The sequence below is a fragment of the Camelina sativa genome, chromosome 14 (genome assembly GCF_000633955.1).
Source record: "Camelina sativa cultivar DH55 chromosome 14, Cs, whole genome shotgun sequence".
Lineage (NCBI taxonomy): Eukaryota > Viridiplantae > Streptophyta > Magnoliopsida > Brassicales > Brassicaceae > Camelina > Camelina sativa.
In genome coordinates, this window is record NC_025698.1 from 13,686,994 (window position 1) to 13,701,747 (window position 14,754).

Below are 14,754 nucleotides of genomic sequence, written 5' to 3' on the forward strand. Positions count from 1 at the left end.
TTGCTTATTAAGATGCTTACTGTAGGCAAGATCATTTCTGGATGCTCTTCCTGCTTCCGACAAGTCTTTTAGTAGGCTTTTTGGAGAAGCTCCATATCTACCCGATTCAGCCATTAAGCTACTGGATGAACTCTGCTCCAATCGTCATGGGCCAGTTGGTAGAGAAATCTGTGATAGTGAGCGTGTAACCCAAGGGCTTGGTGCTGTTTGGAGCCTAATTTTAGTGCGTCCGAATGAGCGAAAAGCATGCTTAGCTATAGCATTGAACGTAAGAATCCGTAACCAAACTATATTAATTATCTTTCTTACAAATCCTGTCTCGTTGGAGTTATGTTATAGTCTCAGTGATGGAGAACATGGGAATTCTAATAATATATGTTTTGGATTTTGGTTTATTGAAGAATGTATAGAAAATTGCAGTTACATAAGCAGTGTGTTCTGATCTCTTGGACCCAGCTAATATTTTTCTACATTACGAGAATGCTGTGCTCAAAACTTTCTTGTATTGACATGTTTCATGTCCGAATTGGTCGCTTTTTATGTTCCTAACGCATGTTTTATTCTTGTTATGACAGTGTTCTATTCATTCTGAAGAAGATATTCGTGCAAAAGCCATCCGACTTGTGAGGAAACTAGTCCCGGATAACAATATGGTTTTTATTTACTGCTGGTACAGTGATTATAACTGATGTTTCTCAAATGCATGCACAGGTTACAAACAAACTATATCACCTAGCATACATAGCAGAGCATGTTGAGCAATTTGCAACAGATATGTTGCTGACTGCTGTGAACTCTGAGACAGATCTCTCACAGTCTGGATCAATTGCAGAAGGAATTAAAACAGAGGTAATAGCCAATAAGAGTTCTCTTGAGTATATATATACAGGATTATTAGTCTATAGAATTTATTAGATGTCAGTTACTTTTTGTGCCTGTTCTCGTAAGCCTCTAAATTTTCCCTTGTGAGGGTTACCTAGTTGATGCAATGGGAACGCTTTAGTTTGTAACCTTGACTTTTTGGATTGATTAGCTGACACTTATTTTCAGACAAGTGGCTCTCTATTGTCTGGAAGCTCCGACATTTACTCTCAACAGGATCTACAAACTTCTCGTGATGTTTCAGTTTTATCAACTTCCGAAGTTCAGAGACTGATTTCCCTGTTCTTCGCTTTATGTAAAAAGGTCTGCGTAGTCTTTGGAGTTGCTCCTAATGCACATAAGTATTCTCTATCATTTAATAATATTCCTGTAGATCTGATGAATGCTATTTTTTTTTTCCAGAAACCTAGTCTCCTTCGACTTGTCTTTGAAGTTTATGGAAGAGCTCCAAAAATAGTAAACCAGGTGAGTTTGTCACTTCCTTATAAACCCTCACGCCATTTATGTGCATCACATGTAGCATAAATTGGATAGGATGNGACATGTTTCATGTCCGAATTGGTCGCTTTTTATGTTCCTAACGCATGTTTTATTCTTGTTATGACAGTGTTCTATTCATTCTGAAGAAGATATTCGTGCAAAAGCCATCCGACTTGTGAGGAAACTAGTCCCGGATAACAATATGGTTTTTATTTACTGCTGGTACAGTGATTATAACTGATGTTTCTCAAATGCATGCACAGGTTACAAACAAACTATATCACCTAGCATACATAGCAGAGCATGTTGAGCAATTTGCAACAGATATGTTGCTGACTGCTGTGAACTCTGAGACAGATCTCTCACAGTCTGGATCAATTGCAGAAGGAATTAAAACAGAGGTAATAGCCAATAAGAGTTCTCTTGAGTATATATATACAGGATTATTAGTCTATAGAATTTATTAGATGTCAGTTACTTTTTGTGCCTGTTCTCGTAAGCCTCTAAATTTTCCCTTGTGAGGGTTACCTAGTTGATGCAATGGGAACGCTTTAGTTTGTAACCTTGACTTTGTGGATTGATTAGCTGACACTTATTTTCAGACAAGTGGCTCTCTATTGTCTGGAAGCTCCGACATTTACTCTCAACAGGATCTACAAACTTCTCGTGATGTTTCAGTTTTATCAACTTCCGAAGTTCAGAGACTGATTTCCCTGTTCTTCGCTTTATGTAAAAAGGTCTGCGTAGTCTTTGGAGTTGCTCCTAATGCACATAAGTATTCTCTATCATTTAATAATATTCCTGTAGATCTGATGAATGCTATTTTTTTTTTCCAGAAACCTAGTCTCCTTCGACTTGTCTTTGAAGTTTATGAGAGAGCTCCAAAAATAGTAAACCAGGTGAGTTTGTCACTTCCTTATAAACCCTCACGCCATTTATGTGCTTCACATGTGGCATAAAGTGGATAGGATAATACGTATAAACACCAGATCTATTTTTGTTGGGGCAATGTATAGCATTACTTACATGCATCACGTGTGTTCTCCGGTTTTTATGGGAGTAAATGATAGTCACAAACATTAAAAATGATTTATTTTGGTGACTTTCTAAAATGGTTCAGGCTTTTCATCGACATATACCCGACCCATTCTGATACGAGAATTAGGTTCGTCTTATACGGAACTACTCCAAATAATATCCGACCCTCCTAAGGGAAGTGAAAATTTATTGACATTGGTAAGTGGCTTCTGTGTTTCCTTGTAGTAAACCCATGTTGGCCTCAAAAGTAAATTCTAATGAACCACGCTCTGTTATATTTATGTCAAGGTGTTGCAAATATTGACACAAGAATTGGCACCTTCTTCGGATTTGATTGCTACTGTAAAGCTTCTATATCAAACAAAGCTAAAGGTTTGATTTGCTATGAAGAGCTCGCTCTTATATTTTTCTTGTGTGTATATATTATGAAAATCAAGTTCACAAAGCCTAACAGAAAAATTGTTTTGCAGGATGTTTCAATTCTTATCCCATTGCTTTCTTCACTCACTAAAGATGAGGTTATTACTACTTTCTTTCCATAGATTCTGCTCTTTCTACTGTACTTTTACCCTGAAGGAAGATGAACTTTTACCCTGAAGGAAGATGACGAGGCTTGTTATTATTATTGTATTTCTTGTTCCCTTGTTATTCTGCCTATCTGAATGTGGAAAAAAATAAGAAGTAGTAAACATGGAAGACTTCTGAAAATTTTGTGGTCGTTACTGGTGGATGCGAAAGAAGTTCTGTTATTACTCATCAATGGTAGAAGTTTCTTATCTTATGACGGATATTCTTTTTTAATGTCACAGGTTTTGCCCATCTTTCCTCCCCTTCGTAATCTTCCGCCAGAAAAGTTTCAACTTGCACTTGCCCATATATTACAGGTATATGCATATTCTCACGTTCGATCCTTTATTTGCTATCTTATTGCTTATGCTATGCATAGAGGGATTTTACCTAGCAATCTTTGATGAGATGAGATACCGGTTTGTCCAGTAACAAAACAGGAACCGGTGTGCATGTCATTAGCATACTATACATCAGTAGCGTTTCTGAACTTGTCTAATCCTATTTGTTATATCTGTGATAGGGTTCTGCTCACACAGGCCCTGCACTAACACCTGCCGAGGTACTGATTGCTATCCATGATATTGTTCCAGAGAAGGGTGGGCCACCACTGAAAAAGGTATTTCCTATTTTTCTATCTGGTTTGAAAGTTCTTCTGTAGGGATTGTTGTCTGCACTTGTTTCCTCGAAATCAGTTGTGGTACTAGACCTACATTGTTGTTTATGGCCACGTCAGCATAACTTACGTAGAGGCAATTATCATAAATCGTAGATTCAACAGACACGAGGTCATCGGGAAATTAGTTGGAAATAGTTGGGTTGGGAGAGTTGGTTCTATCAAATAATCCGTTGGTTTAGGTGTGTACGTCTATTACAGGATTATTAAAGATTTCAACCAGCTTTCTTCTTACCTCAGTTAGTCAATCCTCGTTCTTAACAAATCCAAAGAATTTTGGTACGTGAAGACTGAAGAATCACCGCTATGTCATATCAAATTCCTTTTTAATTCCTGCTAAAAAATACGTTTAGGCCAGTATCCTCTGTCCATGCAAGCTATTTATGCGAAGATCAATGATTCATCTCATTTGATACGCTGCTTTAGGAAGGTAGAAAACTAGGGACAATCAGCAACTGGCTACTTAGATGGTCTTACTTGCTATAGACCAGATTAATCTGTTCTGTCATGGACGACCCTTTGTGCTAGCTGTTCTATTTATTTTTTTCTATTTTTAGCACAGTCGCATTTGACTATGTGGTTGTTTTTTTCAGATAACAGATGCATGTTCAGCTTGCTTTGAACAACGCACTGTTTTCACGCAGCAAGTCTTAGCGAAGGCCCTCGGTCAGATGGTATGTCAAATATCATGGAAAAGAACTATGGATTTAGTTAGATATTGAATCTGTGATACTTTTTGTTTTCAGGTTGATCGAACACCTCTGCCTTTACTCTTCATGAGAACGGTTATTCAGGCAATCGATGCTTTTCCTACACTGGTAAGTGTCCTACCTTAATAGTTCTGAACTCGGTGACATAAAGATCCAAAAACTCTTATTACAATTGAACCAAAGTAACTTAAATGGAGCCTCATGTATAAGGTTGCATTAAATTACTTTTAGAAGTTTGTAGAAATTCTAAGACCTGGCTGTATCTGACAGTTCTGATTGAAACCAAGCTATCGAGAATAATTTTGATGTATTATTCTGATAAACTTGGATGATCTTTTATATACCGACTCCAATAAAATCAAAATGTAAACCCAGAAATCCAAGCTTACATATTGAATTGAAATTACAATACATTGCGGTATAGTGCAGTTGTGTGAGCTGATAGAAGGCATACTTGTAAACCGTATCCCAAGTTATTAGCCAATCGAAAGGGCACAATGATTTTGTTTGTAGTCTAAGCTATTTTAAAAGATTGTTTAGTTGAGAAGTGACAGGAAAGTACAACTAGTAAACGTTTCTCTAAAGTATTTGGTTTCAGCTATTGATCAAACTCTCTTTTTGTCAGAAGTAAAGAAATTTCTTGATTATTTTTTTTTGTCCAGGTTGATTTTGTCATGGAAATTCTTTCCAAGTTGGTGAGGAAGCAGGTGAGTGAAAAGGATCAGCTTTGAGATTTATTTTCCGTCCTCTGTGGTTATGACTGAATGTCTCCGTGTCTTTTGGATGCAGATCTGGAGACTGCCAAAATTGTGGCCTGGCTTCTTGAAATGTGTGTCTCAGACAAAGCCACATTCTTTCCCAGTTTTGTTGGAGGTATAAGTAACGTTGTAGTACAATATACGAGTTTAGTGTATTAACAGACAATCCAAATAACTCTTTTGGTATCGTTTTGCAGTTACCAGTACCTCAACTTGAAAGCATCATGAAGAAGTTTCCTGATCTAAGACCTTCTCTCACTGCTTATGCGAATCAGCCAAATATCAGAGCTTCTCTGCCAAAGTAGGTCTTTAACTCAAACAGACACTCTGTTCTCCAGTATCTTAAGTACAAAAATGTCAGATACTGAATCGTGATGCATGTTTTAGCAGTTCAGCTCTTTCAGTTCTTGGGCTTGACAATGGGCAAGATTCGCGTTCTCAAATGCACCCTTCAGATGCAACATCGTCTATTCAAGGGACAGCCTTAACGTGACTCTGGAAGATTATCGACAAGTTGAAGTGTCTGATGGAGACGAAGCAGAGATTGAATCTTGCGTCAATGGTGCGAGACTGGCTACCACGGATATACCTGACTACTAACTACATGTGTTTGCGATTAGTAGCAAGACCAGTATGGTAGCCCAACGTGTGTGGTCGGTCATTCATATTTTCTTATTTGCTGCCCTTTTTTCGTGTATATTATAAAACTTCACCATGGCCGTGAGAAGGGGTTCACAAATCACATGTAATGGGTGTACAATCGCATCAACGTTGTTCTTTCCTCTAAAGAGAACATCAGAGTTGAAAGAGTTAAGGATTATATCAAATAGACGAAATATCAATAATTCATTTAACTTCATATTGTTTCGTCTTGCTAATCAAAATACAACAATATATCATATATTATATTTAAAAAATAAAACAAAGTTAAAATAATAGGATAAAACGAATTAAAAAAAAAAATCTGTAAATTTTTTGTTAAAGAACTTATGTTGGTTTTGAGTTTATAAAGGAGTATTAGAGTTTAAATTTTTTAATTAAAAAATTATATATTAGTTTGAATTTATAAAAGAATGGTTAGAGTTTACTTTTCATAATTGAACGAAATTATATATTGGTTTCTGTTTACAAAAGAATGATTAGGATTTAGATTTTACAACTAAACAAAATTATATATCGGTTTTGATTTACAAAAAAAAGTAGTTAGGTTTTAGAGTTTAGATTTTACAATTAAATTAAAAAAATTGTCGTTTTGAGTTTATAAAAGAATGATTAGGGTTTAGGGTTTATATTTTATAATTAAACTAGATTTTAACCCGCGAACAATATTTTTATAATAAAAAAAAAAAAATTTTAAATTGTATTTGTTTGTAAATTTTATTTTTTTCTGCTTAGTGTTTAATATTGTATAATTATATTTTGATTTTTAATTTTAAAATTTGACCAGCTGTATACCGCAGAAACGACATGACAATTATTTAGTTTTATTTATAATAATGTTACATTTTTACGGTATCGAGTTTTTTTATGGTTATAAACATTTAAATTTTTAGTACTATTTAGATTTAACCCGTGAAAGAATTATTCTTACATTATTACATTTGTAAATTTTTATTGTTTTAAATTTTAACTCGTAAGTTTAATGGTTTTTAGATTTAACTTGTGCAATAATTATATCTGTAAAATTTATTATGTAGTATACTGCAGATTAAATTATTTTATATAACTAAATGGAAAAATATTCCATTGTGCATGTACATTGTACACATAGATAATGTTGTTTATCGTGATTGATTTTGTAAGATTTAAAAGATTTTGCCAAATATTAGTTTCAGAAAATAACTTAACTATTTTGAAAATATTAGTGAAAAAAAAACAAATGACAGGGGAATCTCCAACCATGGGGGCTGCCAATCTACGACGTAGTCTTTCTCCTTCACATACCAAGGTTGAAACACTAGTTTGGGCGATCAGGTGTATGATTGGAGTGGATAATCAAGATGTTGTTTTCCTTACATACTACTCCAATTTGGTGAAGATGGTGTCTTCGCCTTCCGAATGGCCAGCTTTCAAGCCTTATCTGGACGCGATTCAACTTGAAAAGGAGGAGTTTACTTCTTTTGCTCTGGTGTTAATTCCACGTACTCATAATGGTACTGCAAACAGATTTGCCCGACGTGTTCGGTCCGAACCGCGTTTGATTACCTATGTAAACAATGTTCCTTCGCATTTGCTTATTTGAGCCAATCTAGTTGTTGTTGTCAAAAAAAAAAAATACAAACAATCTGAATTGTATGGAAAGTCTATTAACAAAAAGGCTATAAAGAATTATCTTCTCAAAACTACATTATTTTCTTTAATTAATATAACTTTTTGTTGTTAAATAGGACAATCTGGCTAAAAACCACTTGTTATCGTGAGGCTACCATAATAGGAGTCAAATTTTTTGAATTGAGTATTATAGGAAGATATGGCATTAAAACTAAATTATAGGAAACAATTTAGATTTTTATAGAGTTTTTTCAAAATAATTAGATTCTCTAAAATGATTATATTCATAAACACGTTATCATTTTGCTTTAATTTCTGGATTTTAGCTATCACATTAACTATCTTTTTTTATATATCGTATAATTTGGAAACTAAGAAATTATAACCATAAAAGATTTTAAGTGTAGTTACCGATTATTTTTTAATTAGAGATGGTTCTTATTTTCAACAAATTGAAATGTATTTTTAATATAGATACATAATTATAGTTATTATAAAAATGAATATAATTTGCATGAATTAAAAAAATATAAAAAAGTATGAAAACTAAGACTTCTCTATTTTTGTTTTGATTCACCTTGTTCATATTTATGAACATATATTTTATACAAACCAAACTATTTTTGAAACTAAAAGCATTAAACAGAAAATAAACGATAATTTTTTTTTGATAAAGTAAAATAAAAAGTAATGACTTAGCTGTATAAGAAAACCTTAGATTTGAGAACTGAAATAAAAACCATGACAAACAAAAAAGAATAACTATATTCTAAATTTCAAGTATATGATATTACAAAATATTGATAGTGCTCTTTAACCAAAAAAAAAAGTATAATAACCACTCTATTGTTTCTCCATCATCATTTGGGTTTAGGTGTATAGTATTTATCAATGTTCAAGACAGCGCTAGACGGTAACTGGGCGGTGACCCAACGCCTAGCGCCTAGAACGCTTAATCGGGGCCTAGATAATTTTAAGCGGTTTAGGCGTTTTCACATAGAACATTATATATGTGATATTATAGATAAAAATATATGTTAGATAAATAAAAGTAATAAATCATAAACAAAAATTAGATTTTTTTTAATTGATAGCAACAACATATAAAAGTTTTATAATTATGTATATGAATATATAGCTTTAAATTTTAAATATAATAGTTAAAAATTAGAAAAATATATTAAATCGAAACTTATGCAATTTTAGGCGGTTTAGGCGGTCGTCTAGACGTCGGTTGAGCGCCTAGCGCCTAGGCGACCGGCTAGACTGCTTTTTCGAACACTGATATTCATAGGGTAAAAATTAGGTTGAGGAAACAAACCTTTCTAGGCAAAAAAAAAATCTGATTTAGTTACTAATTAGGGAGTAAATCCTTGTAATATGTTTTTTAAGGATTATGGTAGGGATATGATATCTTTTGGTATCTATATTTGTTTCTTTAATTTAATTGTTAACATATATTATAGAGGGAAAATAATATGAAATCAATGTTTTGAGATTGAATACCTCGACTAGTTTTTTAGCAATTAATCGTTTATTTATTAGAAAGATTTTGTTTGGAAAGTTTGTTTTAAAAAATCGGATCTTAATATTATTTAAAATTAATTACCAAGTTAATATTTAGTATTTAATGTCAATGACATGCCTGTAAATAGTTATGAACTTCAAGATTTATTTCATAAATGTCTCAAAAAATGTATAGATATATATAATTATATGTCGGTTTGAATTTATAAAATAGTGATTAGGATTTATGGTTTAGATTTTACAATTAAACAAAATTGTATTTCAGTTTAGGTTTATAAAATAATAGTTATAGTTCAAATTACATAATTAAACCAAATTATATGTCGGTTTCTTTTTATGAAAAATAATTAAAATTTAAATGTTATAATTAAAAACTGTAATATAATGTTAAAATTAATAATTTTAAAATTGATTTATCTATAGAATATGTTTTCTTAATTTAGAATTTGTTTCCTTACTTAAAAGGAGTGAATAGAGAGAGGTGAACCCTATAATATCCTTCGAAAATTTCTCATTTTCAGACACCCAATGTCGACCTGTGTAAATAAGCCTCCTAACTTATAATCAAAGATACCTTTTTCCTGGAAAATTCAAAATCTTTCGTGTGTGAGTGTGACTGAGTTCTATGGAAAATATAGTTTTCAAGTGGTTTTTACATACGTTTTTGTAGGTAATATAACACACGTTTCAGAGCAAATAAGACAATTCTCTCGTTCTTTTTCTTCTTGTTCTTAGCAAGTGATGATCAGTATCGACTTGATTTTTAGGAGGTGAATTTCTTTCTTTCATCACAAAAAAAAAGGAAACAAGAAGACTTGGTTAGCCGCGGGCGAATACAAATGCCATGAAATCAGCAATGTCAGAAGGTAATACAATTCCATCTCATACTAAAACACCAAGGCCTTCAATTTAATTCCAACCAAATCTTGGATTCAAGGGAGGCTCACACGATTCCAGCAACGTTGATCTAAAATGTGTGCGCCTCTTCATTATCCTACACTTTCCTCGCTTGTCTTTTTCCATTCTTCACATGCTTTTTTGAGATATATTCAGCAATGAGCACAGCACATGGGTTAAGTAGAAACCTGCAAGGCAGAGGGGTTAGTCAGAGGCTTCTTTTGCGAACAAACAAGAAGTGCACTGCATTGCATCCATCAATATGTAGAGAATCCGAATTTTGACATCAGATCAACTAGCTAGCTTCACCCTTTCCAAATCCAAACAAACACTGAAATTTTCACGGTCTTGAGTCCACATTTTGCTTTCAAAGTTCAGAACCCTATAAATCTTACCAGTCAAAACTATCTTCAAACTATTTCATAGTTATGAGAGCTTGGAGATTCTTCTGGATCGCCCACCCTTGTGGATAAGGGACATCCCGGGCATCCAAGTGAAGATGCCAATTCAATATCCTCGAGCAAGCTGGTGGAACACCTTCCATCTCGCTTTCGTCAGCCACCACCTGCTCTATAAATGTCGTCTCCTGCTTGGAAACACTTGATGTCATGAATAAGAATAGGGTTTACTGCGCACCAGAGAAATCTACAGATATGAAAAAACTCAAACTCATACTTGGAAACCCTCCTTCACTGTGTCTAGTTGGCGAGTTGGATGTGTAAATGGGCGTCGCCACCTTTTAGGGTCCCAGAGTATTGTGCTGTTAAAAGCAAATCCCGACATATCAACATGGAACCTCCGTAATCTTTTGCTCTTTTCATTGGTGTGCCATCCAATCACTTGACTTCCATTGCATACTGGACCCTCAAGGATGGCCTTGTTTTTGCTTGGTGCGAGCATCGCAACAGGCCAAGTTCCAAATCGACTACACAAATAAAACAGATAAAGTTTTAACAATTCAAAATAGAACACAAATACTTCAGAAGAAGATTAGGTCTATATATCGAGCCACACCCATTTACACTCAATGAGTGCTCAGAAAACAAAGGCAAGGTACACAAAAAATGTAAAAACAAAATCATTTCTAATAACAAGAAATGAAGTATTCTCTCAACACACAAGAATGAGCACATGGTAGAGCAAGCAGCAAAGCAAATACGAAAGGATAGAGGCAGGCAGACAAAAACAAAAATATCAGATTCTGTGCAGGAAACTCAATTTTTGATTAGTTTCAACATCAGAGTATAACGAATATATGCTTCTGGAATGTTTATATTGGGTTTCCAACAACACTAGAGTCGCTGAGACAACACGAAAACTCAAAAAGGCCAAAAAGATGCCAATAAAATAGTCAAGAGGGTATAAGCGTTGCTCAACTAACAACTCAAAATGGAAACGCAGTCTCTATAACAGTTCTGTTCCTCACAAATTACCATCAACAAACACAAGCAAAAGTAATGAGCAGCCTTTTTATGAGTCACCTGATTTGTCTTAAGCTTTGAAAGAGCTCAAGCGAGTAGATATTATCATCATCAGCAAAGTAGACAATTCCATCAAGCTTATGCAACTCAATATGTTCCAATGCAGTGTTTCTCTGATGAACTCCTCTATCCTTAATACTCGTCATGTTCCTCTTGCAAACCAAGTGCCTGTACATCACTCCAGTCTTCCTCAGAATCTCAGAGGTTTCAAACGACGCAGCGTTCCCCTCCACCACTATCCACAGAACAGGCGAATCAACTAGTCTCAGCGTTTGAGCAATCCTGTTCAAGTAATACGCCTGCATCGCTCGATTATACGTTGGCGTGACCACAATAATAAGCTTCCTCGGCACAAAACTGATCTCCTTGTTCCCAGTTTCAGTCTCCGCCACAAAACTCACCGCGTCTACAGCTACCTCTTCCCGTTTCTTGTTATTGTTGTTTTCCAACCTCTCTTCAACGTAAGGCTGTTTGATCTCAAAAGAGAACCGATCGGAACCGTTCACATCTTCCATTTTACCGAAAGGTGTCAAACCTAAAACAAATCCAAGAAGAAAGAAGACGAGAAACTGGTAGAACGGTCGCCTCCACGGACCTCTTCTCGAGATTTTAGGATCAGAGGTTACTCCGAGGAGTTTGGTGAGATACGAAAGAAACTGAGAGGAATTGTGTTTACTGCTGCTACCACCAATTGTGAAACCCTTGTGCGCACCTCCATTCTCGTGTGCGCGATCGTGATACATCGGCGAGAGAGTTCGCCGGATGGAAGCCATCAGAGAGAATTTTCACTCTGACTCCGCCGCCCTATTTTCACAACTCCCAAAATCAAACATTCAAAAGAGCAATTTCGGAGAGATCCGCCACCAAAATTCGCAGGAGGATGATAAAGCAACTTCAATCCGAAGTCGGGATTAGTAAGTAAGGTCGTTGGTTTGTTGACTCCAAGTCGCCGATCTGAAAACACGATTTGGAATGGATCCGTCACCGCCGAGATCTGAAGGAGAAAGTTGCGGAGAGAGCTAACACTGTTGTTTGTTTTTATTTTTATTTTATTTAATTATTTGTTAAAAGTTAAAACCAGAAACAAAATACTCTGTGAGCTAGACGAGTTCGTGGGACACGTGGCGAGACTATGGCTCGGAGAGGGTCGGACACTCTGGCAAATATAATGATTACGTTTATGTTTCGAGGAAACAATAATTATAACACTAAATTCAAAGATTATGAATCTATGGATAAAAAGTAGATTAATATAATATAATATATCCGAATCCATCCTAAAAAAAATATATCCTGATAAACGGACACAGATACGAATAGTAAAAGACTGTACTCGATGGAGGATGTTGATCTGCTTATAGGAAAGCTATCACAAGGAAGGTATGCGGAGCTATTTGAGTTGGACTTCGGCATACTAAACAAACCATTCACGGCTTTGGAGATAGAGGAGTCAATCCGGAGCATGGGAAAGTTCAAGGCACCTGGACCTAATGGCTTTCAACCTGTTTTTTATCAGGAGTGTTGGGATGTTGTGGGAAGTTCAGTTTCCCAATTTGTGCTCAGGTTTTTCGAATCAGGGGAACTACCGGCGGACCTGAATGATGCACTATTGGTACTTGTTGGGAAGGTTGCCAAGCCAGAAAGGGTAACACAGTTCAGGCCTATAAGTCTATGTAATGTGCTGTTTAAATGCATCACAAAGGCGATGGTGATGCGGTTAAAACGAGTCATATCTCTCTTGATTGGGCCAGCTCAATCAAGCTTTATCCCGGGAAGACTAAGTACAGATAATATAGTGATTGTACAAGAAGCGGTGCACTCAATGAGGCGTAAGAAAGGAAGGAAGGGATGGATGCTACTTAAGCTAGACCTTGAAAAAGCTTATGATAGAATCAGATGGGATTTTTTGGAGGATACTCTGAGAGCAGCATGTCTTCCAGAGAAGTGGGTTGGTTGGATCATGCAGTGCGTTACAGGTTTTTCGATGAATCTACTTTGGAATGGGGAACAAACGGAAGCTTTCAAACCAGACAGAGGGATCCGACAGGGGGATCCCTTGTCTCCATATTTGTTTGTTCTATGTATGGAGAGGTTGTGTCATTTAATCGACAGATCAGTGGGGATTAAAGAATGGAAACCGGTGTGTATTTCCAGAGGTGGACCGCTCCTATCACATGTATTATTTGCGGATGACTTAATCTTGTTCGCGGAAGCCTCAGTGAGCCAAATCAGAGTGATACGAGGTGTACTTGAAAGATTTTGTGCGGCTTCGGGTCAAAAGGTTAGTCTCGAGAAATCAAAGATCTTTTTCTCTGAGAATGTGAGTCGGGAGCATCGACAGCAGATCAGTTCAGAGAGTGGAATACAGTTGACATGTGACCTGGGGAAGTATTTGGGGATGCCGATTCTTCACAAGAGAATTAATAAGAATACATTTGGTGAAGTCTTGGAAAGAGCAAATTCTAGGTTAGCTGGCTGGAAAGGCCGCATCATGAGCTTGGCTGGCCGAATTACTCTAACTAAAGCTGTTCTCTCGTCCCTCCCGGTCCATACAATGAGTACCATCTTGCTTCCCAAGTCTACTTTGAGCGCCCTGGACAAAATCTCAAGAAATTTTATTTGGAATAGCACGGCAGAAAAGGGAAAACAGCATCTAGTATCCTGGAAACGGTTATGTTTACCAAAAGGGGAAGGAGGGCTAGGTATTCGGGCTGCGGAACCCATGAATAAGGCGCTGGTTGCGAAAATTGGATGGAGGGTTCTCTTTGACGTATCGAGTCTCTGGGCCCGGGTTGTGAGAAGTAAATACAAGATCGGTGATGCGTCTTGGTTTATAGCAAAAAGCAGTTGGTCATCAACCTGGAGAAGTGTCGGGGTAGGCTTAAGAGAAGTGGTGATCCTGGGTCTTGGTTGGGTCATTGGGGATGGAACTATGATCAAATTCTGGAAGGATAAATGGATGGGGGATTTCTCCTTGTATGATAGGCGGATAGGAGATCTTCCAGTTGAACTCCAACAGCTTCGGGTTCGGGACTTATGGCATGATGGTGTTGGTTGGGACTTCCCGCGTATTGAACCGTATCTCCCAGATTTCGTGTGCTTGAACCTCAGGTCTGTTACTGTTGATACTGATACGGGGTCTAAAGATAGGATCTCGTGGAAAGCCAGCTTGGATGGGCGATTCTCAGTGAAATCGGCCTATGAAGCTTTGACTGGAAACACAGTTCCGAGACAAAATATGGGCACCTTATACGGTATGGTTTGGCGTAGTGTGGTGCCGGAAAGAGTAAGTGTGTTTCTTTGGATGGTGGTTACGCAAGTTATTATGACGAATGTGGAAAGGCACAGACGACACTTAAGCGATTCTGGGGTCTGCATAGTGTGCAAAGCAGGAGAGGAAACGATCATACATGTCCTTCGAGATTGTCCTGCGATCTCAGGGGTCTGGATGCGGATTATACCACCTC

At 36.4% G+C, this 14,754-nt stretch overlaps 2 protein-coding genes across 2 annotated transcripts in view; one reads left to right on the top strand and one right to left on the bottom strand.

Annotated features, from left to right (window-relative positions):
- The window catches only part of LOC104743561, a 17,718-nt gene extending 11,771 nt beyond the window's left edge, over positions 1 to 5,947 (top strand). Inside the window, 17 exon segments of the mRNA XM_019235853.1 lie at positions 26 to 268; positions 576 to 623; positions 712 to 849; positions 1,051 to 1,185; positions 1,285 to 1,347; positions 2,483 to 2,500; positions 2,503 to 2,598; positions 2,689 to 2,772; positions 2,871 to 2,918; positions 3,210 to 3,284; positions 3,491 to 3,586; positions 4,237 to 4,317; positions 4,390 to 4,461; positions 5,016 to 5,060; positions 5,143 to 5,226; positions 5,309 to 5,412; positions 5,502 to 5,947. Of these exon segments, the coding sequence (XP_019091398.1) occupies positions 26 to 268; positions 576 to 623; positions 712 to 849; positions 1,051 to 1,185; positions 1,285 to 1,347; positions 2,483 to 2,500; positions 2,503 to 2,598; positions 2,689 to 2,772; positions 2,871 to 2,918; positions 3,210 to 3,284; positions 3,491 to 3,586; positions 4,237 to 4,317; positions 4,390 to 4,461; positions 5,016 to 5,060; positions 5,143 to 5,226; positions 5,309 to 5,412; positions 5,502 to 5,604 (1,533 nt within the window). The 3' untranslated portion in view covers positions 5,605 to 5,947.
- LOC104741366 (probable beta-1,4-xylosyltransferase IRX9H) lies at positions 9,670 to 12,339 on the bottom strand. Its single transcript, XM_010462214.2, has 4 exons — positions 11,288 to 12,339; positions 10,482 to 10,731; positions 10,202 to 10,392; positions 9,670 to 9,994 (listed from the first exon to the last, which is right to left on the bottom strand). The coding sequence occupies exons 1-3, from the start codon at positions 12,058 to 12,060 to the stop codon at positions 10,222 to 10,224; spliced, it is 1,194 nt and encodes a 397-aa protein (XP_010460516.1). The 5' UTR covers positions 12,061 to 12,339; the 3' UTR covers positions 9,670 to 9,994; positions 10,202 to 10,221.

Excerpts from the sequence above, each read along its gene's own strand:
- LOC104741366 (XM_010462214.2), bottom strand. The coding sequence starts at position 12,060 with ATGGCTTCCATCCGGCGAACTCTCTCGCCGATGTATCACGATCGCGCA. Across the intron at positions 10,732-11,287 it reads CAAAGCTTAAGACAAATCAG|TCGATTTGGAACTTGGCCTG; the intron begins GTGACTCATAAA and ends TTATTTGTGTAG. Across the intron at positions 10,393-10,481 it reads CAGTGAAGGAGGGTTTCCAA|GAGACGACATTTATAGAGCA; the intron begins GTATGAGTTTGA and ends GTTTCCAAGCAG.